This window comes from Aethalodelphis obliquidens, unplaced genomic scaffold (genome assembly GCF_003676395.1).
Source record: "Aethalodelphis obliquidens isolate GAN/ISIS:26980383/991018 unplaced genomic scaffold, ASM367639v1 scaffold8, whole genome shotgun sequence".
NCBI classification, from domain to species: Eukaryota; Metazoa; Chordata; class Mammalia; order Artiodactyla; family Delphinidae; genus Aethalodelphis; species Aethalodelphis obliquidens.
The window spans coordinates 50,719,014-50,732,772 of record NW_020837952.1 but is presented as its reverse complement, the minus strand read 5'-3'; the positions used below and the strand labels follow the sequence as shown (position 1 = coordinate 50,732,772).

The 13,759-nt window shown below is 39.4% G+C and overlaps 1 protein-coding gene across 2 annotated transcripts in view; it reads left to right on the top strand.

The window, feature by feature from the left end:
- The window catches only part of SYN3 (synapsin III), a 412,466-nt gene that overhangs the window by 47,745 nt on the left and 350,962 nt on the right, over positions 1–13,759 (top strand). For both annotated transcript variants that reach the window (XM_027107476.1, XM_027107477.1), the window contains exon 3: positions 5,793–5,884. In XM_027107476.1, the coding sequence (XP_026963277.1) occupies positions 5,793–5,884 (92 nt within the window). The remainder of the gene's footprint in view (positions 1–5,792; positions 5,885–13,759) is intronic.

The following is a 13,759-nucleotide window of genomic DNA, read 5'->3' as shown; positions in this document are numbered from 1 at the left end:
TTAAAATTTGTGAACTTTAATTTAGCTATCCCTCTTTTTTTTTTGAGGCATTCTTCTAAGGTTCACAATATCTTTATCAAGATCTATCTTTAAGTAAGATTATACCACTTTACATACACTGTAAGAACTTTTTAACAGTACATTTCCATTTCCATCTTTGTGTTCTTGTTACACTTTCTACTTCCACACGTGTCATAAACTCCCATAATACATAGTATTGTTTTGCAGTCAGTTGTTTGCCCTCGGAAGCAGAGAACTATGCTGAAGCAAAAGGAACAGACTTCCTTTTGAGTCCTGGAGTATTTACAAATGTACTTTTTATGGAAGAATGAAGAGTGAAAGTGAGGTGCCTACAGGCATGGCAGACTATGACAACTTGACCCTAATTCAAATTAAGGAGACTTTGAAGAAAAACGTCATCAGAGAAATTAGAAATATAAACAAGAAAGTATAAGTGGTCCAAATGAGTATAATTTCCTCTAGAATAAATTTGATTTCAGAAATATTTTTTAAGTTGATTATTTTTATAGACATTTTAAAACAGAAAAAATATTTCATATTTATCCATTTAGTTACCATATGCAGAGTTCTTCATTTTGTGTCAGTACAAATTTCCATCTAGTTTTATTTTCCTTCTGCCTGAAAAGCTTCCTTTAACATTTCTTAGACTTACAATAAATTCTCTCAAATTTTATTTGCCTGAAAAAGTTTTTAGCATGCCTTGATTTTTTTAAAATGTAGTTTGCTGGATATAAAATTCTAGGTTGACAATTTTTTTTTTCTCAGTACTTTAAAGAAGCTGTCCCACTGTCTTTTAGTTTAATGTTTTCTGACGAGACATTGGCTGCCTTTCTTATCTTTGCTTCTCTTTATATAAAGTATATTTTCCCCCTCTGATTGCTTTGAAGATTTTCTCTTCATCACTGGTTTGTTAGTAAGCTGATTGTTATGTGCCTTGGTAGGATTTTCTTTATGTTTCTTCTGCTTGGGATTCACTGAATTTCTTGGGTCTGTGGGTTTATAGTTTTCATCAAATTTGGAAAAATTTTGGCCATTTTTCTTTAAATATTTCCTAACCGTAACCCTTTAAAAACCCTTATGATCTTACCTTTTTTTCATTCTAGAACTTCAGTTACACATATATTAAACTGTTTGATATTGTCCTGTAGCTTACTGAGGTTCTTTTTTTTTTTTTTTTTCCCAGTATTTTTGTGCCTGGGCTTCATTTTGTACAAGTGTATATTGCTTTCTCTTCAAGCTCACTCATATTTTCTTCTGTTTTGTCTAATCTGATATTAATCCCATACAATACATTTTATGTTTAAGATATTATACTTTTAATCTATGAAATTTCTGTTTTTTCCATTTTTAAGTTTTACCTTTCTCTCTTTATCATGTTGAAGTTTTCCTCTACCTTCTTGAGAATGTGGAGCATATTTATAATAGATGTTTTAACTTCCATTTCTGCTCTTTCCATCATCTCTCGTTTCTGGATCTTTTCTTGATTTCTCCTTAGTATGGTTCATATTTTCCTGCTTCCTTGCATGTCTGGTAATTTATGATTGAATTTCATAAATTTTGCAATGTAAATTTAACATGTTGGGTGTTGGATTTTGTTGTATTCCTATAAATAGTGTTGTACTTTGTTTTGGGATGCAGTTAAATTACTTGGCATAAGTTTGATCCCTTCAGGGCATGCCTTTAAAACTTTTCTTAGTTTTAAAACTTTAAAACTGTTAAACCTTTAAAACTTTTCTTAGACAGATCTAGATAGAGTGATTAATCATCCCAGTCTGCCTGGGACAAAGGAGTTTCCCAGGACATGGAACTTTCAGTTAAAGACTGAGACTGAAGGGGCTTCTGAAAAGTGGGACTTTTGGTTTTAAAGTTGGGAAAGCTCCAAGTAAACTGGTACAAATTGGTCATCTTAGATCCAGAGCATGCTGCAGTCCAGGGCTAATTTAGCCCTACTACTAAATTTTTGAGAACTCTACTCATATTACAAGGTCTTTACACTTTGGTGAGAACATGAACTATCTCCAGCCCTGTGTCTCGAGTGTTGAGTCTACTGTTTTCTGATAGTTCTATCATTGGCCCTGAGTACTTTCCTTTCATGCATGCTCAGATCAGTACTCAGCCAAAGACTTACAGATCTGCCTGGAGGTCTTTTTCTGGGCAATTGTATCTTTCCTTTGCTCTGCACTGCAAATTCTAGCCACCTCAGCATCCCTGAATCCTAACCTCTGACTCTTAGTGAGACTTCTGGGCACTGACTGCATTCTCCCACGCCTGGGAATTGCCTCCAGGCAGTCAGCTAGGGCAATCACAGGGGTAATTTCATGTGTTTCCTTTCTGCAGGGGTCACAGTCCTGCAATGCCTGTTGTTCAGTGTCTGAAAACTATTACTTAATATAGTTTGTCTGGCTTTCTAAGTTTAAGATGAGAGTGTAAATATAATCCCTGTTACTCCCTTGTGGCCATTAAGCAAAAGTCCTTGCTCTTTATATTTTGTGCCTTAATATTTTGAAAATTGTTTATGTTATAAATATTTGAAGGGGTTGCTCTTTTTCTGGTTATACTATTTTTATGCATTCAGTTTACTCTCACTAAGACAATTAAATATTTGAACATAATAATGATAGCTGTTTACAGAGATCCTCTTCCTGTGTATGTCTCAGCTCTGTGCTAGATGTTTCATATACACTATCTTGAATCTTTACCAAAAAATTTAAAGGTAGATATTACTGATATCATTGCCTCCATTTCAGAGGTGAGATTCAAAGCAGTTAGTAACTTGACCAAACACATCAGCTAATATCTTGAACAGTTATATTTAAATGTAGTTTCTTTGAAAATTATTTATCTATACCACAATGCCTAATGTGTAGTATTTAAAGAGACATTACATTAAAAATAGTTGGGACCAAAATGTTTTGAGGTCAAAAGGTTAACTTATGTAGAAAATTTAAGTGACTCTGATAGTAGTGTTTTACAATATATTACTGTATGTGTGTGTGAGAGAGAGGGGGAGAGAGAGAGAGAGAGAGAGAATGTATGTGTGTATTTATATGCATTTAATTATGTGTTTGGTGAAGTGGATAAAGGAGCCTTACCTAAACCAGTTGACCTTCTTTGAACCCTGACACCTTTGCATGCAAGAGTAAAATTGGATCCAATTTCCAAAATTATTGTATTACTTTTCTAGGATTGTTGTAACAAATTACCACAAACTTGGTGGCTTAAAACAGTAGAAATTTATCCTCTCAGTGTTCTGGAGGCCTGAAATCTGGAATCAAGGTGTCAACAGATCTGCACTCCCTCTGAAGGCTCTAAGGGAGACTTCTTCCTTTCCTCTTCCAGTTTCTAGTTACTCCTGTTGTTCCTTGGTTTTTGGCAGTGTAACTCCAATCTCTGCCTCTGTCTTCACACAGCCTTCTTTCCTGTGGCCCTCTGTCACCCCTTCTCTTCTTTTGTAAGGACATCTCATTATATTTAGGGCTCATCCTAATCCAGGATGATCATCTCATTTGAGAGCCTTAATTATATTTGCAAAGACCCTATTTCCACACAAGGTCACATTCACAGATATCAAGTGTTAGAACTTGGACATATCTTTTAGGGGATACAATTCAACCCACTACAGTTTCTACGAGAGCTTTCAGGGTCTTTAAAATTGGCTGGTCTTTGGGATTCTACCAGGGGAGTCATCATGTTAACCTGAATGAGAGATGGTTAGATACGTCTATGCTCATTCCCGTGGTTGTTGAAGTTTTTAGAAAGTTAAATGCAAGAGGTGCACTTTCTTTGCTACCTCGACTCTCCGTGCTTGACCGAGCAGAGGCTCGCTGCCCTATAACCCAGGCATCTACCTTCTGTAATTACTCATAAACCATGACCAGGAAACAACTGTAGACACTCGGATCTGACCAAGATGAACTTCTGACTGGTATGTACAAGCCTGAGGGTGTCTTCTGTCGAGGTATTTGGCCTTCCATTTGGGCAGCAAGACAGCCCCTGGGTCTTTGCCATCTATGAGTTAGAAATTCTACCATCCAAGATTCTGATTCACTCCCTTTTTTCATATACTTGGTGCCCAGCTATTCTGTGTTGCAACTTTCTTCTAACTTCTTCTGCTTCATGCACAGAAGCAACAACTTTTCATGCTAATTCTTCTTCGTAATCTCACAAATGAAGTATCTGAAACATGATGGGACTGAATTTTTAAGGCATTAGATTTAATAACTAGGTCATTACCACTGTTAACCAACCTGACCTCATTAACAGGGCTTTTTGCTTTTCACCTGCCACAGCATAATGAGGTTATTAATTAGAGCAAGAAACACAAGCACTCTGGGTTTGCTTTAAAGCCATCTGGGGAGATGGCTAGGTCTTCGGTCATAATTCCTGGTAAATGATTCCAAGGGGATACAGTTAAATCACCATGAAATGATATTTCCCTTCAATGTAAACTTGTTTTTCTCTTTAAGTGGTTTATTTTTAGGTCCCTAAAATTCCCATTTGTAATCCACCTAATATCTTATTCAGCTAAACAGTGAGGACAGTGGGGTGCAGCAGTTAAAAGCACAGGCTGGAGCCAGACTTCCTGGGGTTAAATCCTGGCTCTGCTACCTACTGTGTGACAGTGTGCAAGTTATTTGATCTCTCTCTGCCTCGGTTTTTCATCTGGACAAGTATGAGGATTAAATGAATTCATACGTATAAAATGCTTAGGACAGTACCTGGAACATAGTGAGTGTTTCATGTATGTGAGCAGTTATTTTTGTTTGTTAAATTCAAAGAAATAGCTTTTGGCTTCTGTGTAAGTCAGTCTAGTACTATGCATTTTCTAGGATGGGGTTACAGGTTGAATTGTGTTTCCCTAAAATTCCTGTGTTGAAGTCCTAACCCCTAGTACCTCAGAATGTGACCTTTTTTGAACATAGGTATATAGAGATAGGATATTTACAGAGGTAATCAAGTTAAAGTGAGGTCCTAATCCAGTATGACTGGTAAAAGGGATACAGAGACACGCATAGAGGAAAAACATTGTAATGAGAGATAGGGAGAAGGTGGCCATCTACAAACCAAGGAGAGAGGCCTGGAACAGAGCCTTCCTGCACAGCCCTCAGAAAGAACCAACCCTGCCCACACCTTGATTTTGGACTTCTAGCCTCCACAACTGTGAGAAGACAGTGTTCTGTGTTTAAGCCACCTAGTGGTGGTACTTTGTTATGGCAACCTTAGGAAACAGACGGTTATAACATCAAATCGCTATCCCCAGGGAGCATATAATCTGGTAGGACGGATATATTCCACAGGAATAGCAACATAGATTTGCTAAAGCTTGCTCAAACAAATAAGCCAACAAAAAGATGGACTTATAAGGATACAGAAGTGTCTAATAAAATACAAGTGCAGGATTGTAGCTGGCACAGAAACATCAAGAATACTCCCTATACTCTTGCCTCTGCCCCTCTCTTGGTGACCATGAAGTTTCTTCCATGCCCACCTCCTATCTCTCCCCACCGTCCCCTCCACTGGAGTTAGAGTTGCTTCTTCCACCTTCAAGGAGGTAGAAATTAGTAGCAATGCAACTTTGGACATGTCACTATGTCTCTCTGCACCTCAGCTTCCTCATCTTTCAAAAAGGGAGATAAAAAATATTACTAATTTCCTATGTTTCAGGTGAGGTTTAAATGTGTAATTGGCACATATAAGTATCCAATAAATGTTATAAGTTATTGGCATCACTAGTATTTGATGAATCCTTATTGTTTTGCTTTCTCTTTCAGGCTGAATTCTCAGAGTTGAATCTAGCTGCCTATGTTACTGGGGGCTGTATGGTGGACATGCAGGTTGTGAGAAATGGGACCAAGGTTGTGAGGTAAGGTGGACTGAGGTACAGAAAACCTTCATTTGAGAGGTGTGTATGGGGTATCTCCCTTTGCCAACCCCTTTGTCTGTTGCCTGCAGCCTAACTCCTCTACTACACGTGCTTTCATGTACGGAATGTCTGCTTCCAGAGAGTTTTAGGTATTATTGCATAGGAATGACTGGTGGCACAAACAATATGGGAAAGCAACTGAGTATGCTGGAATGGGCCCTGGGCTTGGAGAAAGAAGACTTGGGTTCCATTTCTGACTTTATGGCTCTATTCGGGGATATTATTTAGTCTCTCTTGCCCTGTGATTCTCATCTGCGGCATGATGATAGTGAACATGGAAGTAGAAGGCATGTATGTGAGAATACCCTATTAATTCTAAAGTGCTGTACAAATGTTAAGAGTTTATTAGAATAGGCTGCATCCCGCTTCCAGCAGTAGAACAGAGTAAGTGTTCAGAGACTCCCCTCCCAGGACATCACACCTAAAAGTACTAGATATAATATTTCGCCCCCAAATCTGTTTATAATACAAACAGCTGAACTGGAGGGGAATTCTTCAGAAGATCAGAAATGTCAAAAAAGTATAAATCTGCAGGAGAGGTAAATAGGGTATTAAAATATTTCTATCTAGTTAAGTACCCAAAGAATGGTACAGACTAGGTCCTGTGAGGGTTTAGGTGGGGAAGAAATAGAATTCAGATTTGGGGAAGTAGAGACAACAAGAAGAAATTTGAGGAAAAGGTGGCATTTGTTCTGAGCCTTTTCAGATGGTAGAATATGGGCATTCTATGTGTTTTAAGAATAGGAAACAGTCTTTGTACAAACCAACAAGCAAAAAAAAGGAGTATGTTTGGGAAATTATGATAATTTTACTAAATCAGCCATCATTTACTGAGTACCTGCTATTTGCCAATGAAAACATTACGTGGCTTCCTATTTCCAGTAATGGTAGACCAACTGTAGGTTATCTGAAAACAACTTAAAAACTGGTTTTAAATAACGATAATCTTCAAATCCATCAAAGAGTTGACATGACAGTAAGGACTTACTAGGAAGAGAATGATAGGAAATGGAAACCAGAGAGATAAATGAGTACAGAAGCTTCATTTTTCCTGAGAGTACTGCTGAGTCTAGCAAACTTGAAAATTGGTTTTGATAGCCTAGCAGGGGCAACGGAGAAAGAAAGAGATACCCAGGTTTTCTCAAGGTATAATGGTAGACCCTACCCAAAATAAGCTGAGACCTCAAAGGACTACATCTCAAGGTGAATGTGAACTATAGGCAGATGAGCCCTCACAAGTCACTGAAGCTTGAATTGCACTTTGATTGGCCTTCCAGGGAAGCTCAAGCATTAAATTTAGTTTATGGTAATCCCAGACATGCCAGAAGTCAAAGCAGATCCTGTGTAGTGGAAGGCACTTTCATACTAGGCTTCGAATAATTATTCAGATAACTTTTTGTATAATAGCTAGCACATAGTCAACAATAACCAGGCATATACATTATGAATGAGAAGAAACAGGAAATATAGATAAGCAGAAAGATACCCTCAAAAACACACATTCTTAAAAGAAAAAAATCATACATATTAAGTTGAAAAAAATCAGGTTGGAAGATATCTGCAAGGAATAGGAAACTATAAAGAATGACACAACCAGTTTTATTAAAATCAAACAGAACTTCTAGAAATGAAAACTACAATAACCAAAATTATTGGAAGTGTTGTGTTTAATGGCATATTAGACACCATTGAAAAGGCGGTTAATGAAATGAAAGGTAGAGCAGAAGAAATTATCCCAAATGAAGCACAAAGAGAAAAAAGACTGGAAATGCAGAAGAGATGGTTAGATCTCCTGAGAAGGTCTAACATTCATTTAACCAGAGTTTCATAAAGGGAGGGAAAAGAGAATGGAGCAGAGGCAGTAAAATAAGAAATGATAGCTGAGAATCTTTCAGGAAGATACCAAACTACCAACATTAGAAGCTCAACAAATTTAAAGCAGGATTACTAAAAAGAATTCTATACCAAAACACAATAGTTTAAATGCAGAAAGATAAAGAAAAATAAAAAGTAGCCAAGGGAAAAAGGCACATTACTTGATTGGAGTAACAGACTGACACTTGGCTCTCAGGCAGCAGAGGTGGAAAGATATCTTCAGTGTGCTGAAAGAAAATAATCGTCATCCTCAGGGAAATGTATTTTATGAAAGAAGGCAAAATAAAAACATTTATAAAGATAAGACCTCACTAAGGGAAATTGTAAAGTATGTACTTTAGGCAAAAAGAAAATGACCTCAGAATAACGTAGAGCAGCAAGAATACATGAAGAGCAAAGAAGGTGGAAATGCTAATAAACATTGTCTTCAAAAAACAATTAATAATCATAATAATGACATCTTATGGATTTTTAAAATATATGAAGGATTCAAATAAACCATAGTAAGTGAGTATAGAGGCTGGGGCTAAATATAATTAAGATGTTCTGAGGCCCTTGTATTGTCAGGGTGGAAAGCTATGTATTGATTAATAATAGGCTTTGAAAAGTTAAAGATGAAAATTAAAGAATTAAAGAATAAGTAAAGGTAATCTCTGTGATAATTACTTAAAAAATAGAAACAGAATGTAGTACTTAAAAACGATGAGAGGGGCTTCCCTGGTGGCGCAGTGGTTAGGAATCCACCTGCTAATGCAGAGGATACGGCTTCGAGCCCTGGTCCAGGAAGATCCCACGTGCCGCGGAGCAACTAAGCCCGGGTGCCGCAACTACTGAGCCTGTGCCACAACTACTGAAGCCCGTGCGCCTAGAGCCTGTGCTCCGCAAGAAGAGAAGCCACCGCAACGAGAAGCCCGTGCCCTGCAACAAAGAGTAGCCCCCGCTCACTGCAACTAGAGAAAGCCCGCATGCAGCAACAGAGACCCAAAGCAGCCATAAATAAACAAACAAATAAATATTTAAAATAAATAAATAAAAAACAATGAGAGAGAAAAATAGAAATAATAAAAGAAAACAAGAAAGGAGAGAAAAACCAACGTAGAACAGTTGTTATAAATAACACAAAATAAGATGATAGGTTTAGACCCATATATATCAACAGGCTGGTATTCTGAATGGTGTGTACAGCAGTATGGGTTATTAAAATATTGAAATTTTTCTATACAAATTGATAAATAGCCTCTGACCTGAGCCCACTGAATGCCTTCAGCCACCCTTATTTACCCCATGGTTAGGCATGGCCATTGAACTACTCTTGTGTCCCCCAGTTCACCACACTCCTGTCCCCCATCCCATATCCTTGTTTCTCCTGTGGTCAGAGGATGCCCAAATGTTGCAGGGGAGATACACCCTTGGAAGCAGTAGTGGAACCCCAGAGAGCAAACGCCTGGTTCCCTTTGTCCCTTCAAGGCTGTTTGCCTGTGAGTCCCCTAGAGTTGCCATCTCATGGTCACTTGTGAGAACTGCAACTTTCTCAAAGTACCCTACAAGTTGCTAAATATTTTTATCACCAGTATATATGAGTAATTATATTAAATGTAAATGAACTAAATACTCAATTTATAGAGCATCTACAGCAAGATTGTCAGAGTAGTTTTTTTGTTGTTGTTGTTGTTGTTTTTGGCTGTGCTGCTTGTGAGATCTTAGTTCCCCGACCAGGGATTGAACCTGGCCCATGGCAGTGAAAGCCTGGAATCCTAACCACTAGGCCACTGGGAACTCCCCCAGAGTAGATTTCTTTAAAATACAGCTATATTCCATTCAAGAGATTCATCTAAAACATAAGACTGTAGAATGTTTGAAAGTTAAAAGATGGAAATAAATATATATATTAAATAAATATATAAGTTAAATATTAAATAAGTTATAAATAAATATATATATATACATACATACTTATACATACCATGTAACAACTGGGCAAAAGAAAGCTAGCCAATATAGTTGTATTAATATCGGGGGAAAAATAGACTTCCAGGTGAAAAGCATTACCAGGGAAAAGGAAGTAACCCATTAGGATAAAGGAGTCATTGACCAAGAAGAGATAATAATTTTAAATTTATAGGGCTCAAAAAAAGTGCCTCAAAATGTACTTCAAAAATTGGCAAAATTGCAAGGAGAAATTAACAAGTCTTCCATCATGGGAGATTTTGAGAATGGTACTACATATATACATTTATTTACTTCTCACAGCAGCCTCATTATGCACATAAAAACTATAAAAAATGTAAAATTCAATATTTAGGAATCTGTGTATGTTCATATTTGAGATTATTTGTCTTATGTCTTGTTTCCCTATCTGGGAAAGGGACTGGATCATCTTCTTTGTAATATGTAGAAATGAGAGCATCTATTCCATTAATCCCCAAATTTGGCTGCAGATTAGAATTACCTGGGAAATGTTTTAAAATCCTGATAGCCAGGCAATAGGAAAAACCAATTACACTAGGCTCTCTGAGGGTAGAACTTAGGTATTGGTAGCTTTAAAACTCCCCAGGTGCAGGCTTCCCTCGTGGCGCAGTGGTTGAGAGTCTGCCTGCTGATGCAGTGGACACGGGTTCGTGCCCCGGTCCGGGAAGATCCTATATGCCGCGGAGCGGCTGGGCCCTTGAGCCATGGCCGCTGAGCCTGCGCGTCCGGAGCCTGTGCTCCGCAACGGGAGAGGCCACAACAGTGAGAGGCCTGCGTACCGCAAACAAAAAAACAAAAACAAACCAAAAAAAACTCCCCAGGTGATTCCAGTGGGCAGCCTGATGGAGTATCTCCCCAGATTGCTTGCACATTGGCCCTGAACTGGGGCTGGGTCATCTGTAAAGCTGAGTATCCTGGGGGTGTGCTGCCTGAAGAAGATCACCTTGCAGAAATGGATATCTCAAGCCTCATTCTAGACCTGCCATCTTCTTCCAAAATTTATTAAAATGTTCACAAAAATAAATTTACAAAACTGTTCCAGGTGATTCTTTTTCTTTTTTTCAATTTTTTTTTTTTTTTTTTTTGCTGTACGCAGGCCTCTCACCGTTGTGGCCTCTCCCGTTGTGGAGCACAGGCTCTGGACGCGCAGGCTCAGCGGCCATGGCTCACGGGCCCAGCCGCTCCGCGGCATGTGGGATCTTCCCGGACCGGGGCACGAACCCGTGTCCCTTGCGTCGGCAGGCGGACTCTCAACCACTGCGCCACCAGGGAAGCCCTAGGTGATTCTTAATCAGCTAGTCTCCCAGCACTTAAGAATGGCAGGCTTGGAAGGTAGTTGTAATGGTTTGAATTGTGTCTCCCCAGAAAAGATGTGTTAAAGTCCTAAGACTAGTACCCCAGAATGTGATCTTTCTGGGAAGTAGGATCATTGCAAATGTAATAAGTTAAGGCCATACTGGAGTAAGGTGGGCCCTTAATCCAATGTGATTGGTATCCTTATAAGAAGAGGGAAGCTTGGACACAGAGACACAAGGAAAAACTATGTGATGATGGAAGCAGAAATTAGAGTGATACAAGACAAGGAATGCCAAGGATTGCCATCCATCAGCAGAAGCTAGGAGACAGGCATAGAACGAATTTTCCCTCAGCCCTCAGAAGAAACCAACTCTGCTGACACCTTGATTTCAGACTTTGAGCCTCTAGAACTGTGAAAGAATAAATTTCTGTTGTTTTAAGCCATGCAGTTTGTGGTACTTTGTTAAGGAAGCCCTAGAAAACTGATACAGTAGTGCTTCTCAAATTTTAACGTGCATACAAACCCCCTAGAGATCTTGTTAAAATGCATTCCCATCCATTAGGTCTTCATGTAGGACCTGAGATTCTGAGTTTCCTACAAGTTCCCAGATGAAGCCAATGCTGTCAGTCCTGTGACCTTGATTTGAGCACAAAGGCTTCCAGATGATGTTGATGCTTCTGGTGGAAGACCATAAGCATCAGTAGCCAGGGCTGTGAGAACAGTGCCAGTATAGCCAAAGCCCTGGGTTCTAGGATCCATGGAACTGTTAAGATTTATTTTGTCCATGCCCAGGATGGTGCTTACAATCTCAGCCCAGCAGCTTATTTCAGCGAGCCACAGGTTACAAGGTGCCAGACCTGCAAGAATGTGCACACAAACCAGGTAGCCCCAGCCTGACTCACACTGCATCCTGCAGGTGAGGAGTCACTAGAATCTTCCTCCGGCATGTAGTGCCATACCAAGCCCTAGCTGTGGTCTCCCAAAGCAGGAATGTCGAGCAGTGCTCTTGCCTTGCAGTGTATTCTTTCAAAGAGACTTAGGTGTTGCATTGAAAATGCCCTTAAGCACTTCCAAGTCTACAATAGGAGCAAAGCTGAGATCATCTAAAGTCTTGCTCGTGGGGAGCACCTTTGGGGAAGATGACCAAGATGGGTGATAGAGCAGACCACTGCTGGTTTTCTCCAGCATCTGTTCCTCCTGCTTTGGGGAATGGCACCTAGATTTTCCATTGGGGCGACCCTTCCCCAGCTTGCAGTCTGTGTGGTGTCTAGAGCTGACAGCAATAACCAGCCCTAGAATCAGAATGTCACACTGGGGGAAAAAAAAGCCTGGGACCCAAGCCAGGCCAATGAGAATTCATGTGAGACTTTTGCTGGAACTCTTGGGTGAGAGACACATGTGTTCTGCTGGGGCTGCTGAGCTGGTGGGATGAACTCCTGGAGCTGCTGGTGGCCATGGCTCTTTCTCTTAGAGGGAAGGATCTGCTGAGAATGAATCCAAGGCAAAGGAAAACACAGCCAAGATAGAGAAGGAGAGTCAATGACCTGCTGATGTTATTCAAGGCCCTGGATCCAGACTCATCTCCAAGCTGGAGCCAAAAAAATCCTTTTTGATAAAGCCAGCTTGAATTGCACACACAGAATTCATGAACTTTTATTTATTTAGCAAACGCTTTATAGCATTTCCTACGTGCTAGGCACTGTCCCAAGCACTTAACATGTATTGACTCATTTCATCCTTTCAACAACCCTATTAAATGTGTACTGTTATCCACATTTCTAGATGAGAAGATTGAAGTACCAATAAGTTGAGTAATGGAGTCAAGGTCTCCAGCCAGTAAGGGTCAAAACTAGGATTCAAGCCTAGGTAGTTGGCTCCAGAGCCTTTGTGTCACCACTTACTGGACTGCCTTTTTAACAAGGGGGAGATTGTTTCATAGTTAGAGCTGCTTATAGAGGCAGTAAGTTCCTCATTATGAGTAGTATGAAAAAATACAATTAGACAGTAGACAAATACTGAGGGGATCCAAGAATCTGAATTTAGACAGTGAGAACTTAGTGAAATAAGAGGGCACTCATGGGGCTTCCCTGGTGGCACAGTGGTTAAGAGTCCACCTGCCAATGCAGGGGACACGGGTTCATGCCCCGGTCTGGGAAGATTCTACATGCCGCGAAGCGGCTAGGCCCGTGAGCCATGGCCGCTGAGGCTGCGCGTCTGGAGCCTGTGCTCCACAACGGGAGAGGCCACAAGTGAGAGGCCCGCATACCGCAAAAAAAAAAAAAAAGAGGGCACTCATTAGTAAAATGAAAACATATGAGAGTATAAAACTGATAAAGGTAATTAGTTAGATTAAGAAGACTCTAATACTGTATTGGTGGTGTGTAAATCACTTTTAACTTTAGTAAAAAGGTTAAAAGACCAGAAGTATTAAAAATAACAATAGCTACGATGATTAGTTAATGAATATACAATATAAAAAGATGTAAATTGTGGCATCAAAAACATAAAATATAGGGAGGGGCAAGTAAAAGAGTAGTTTTTGTATGTGATTAAAGTTAAGTTGTTATCAGCTTAAAATAGACTGTACTATAAAATTTTTTATGTAAGCCTCATGGTACCCATAAAGCAAAAACCTATAGGAGATACACAAAACAGAAGAAAGGATTCAAAGCAAA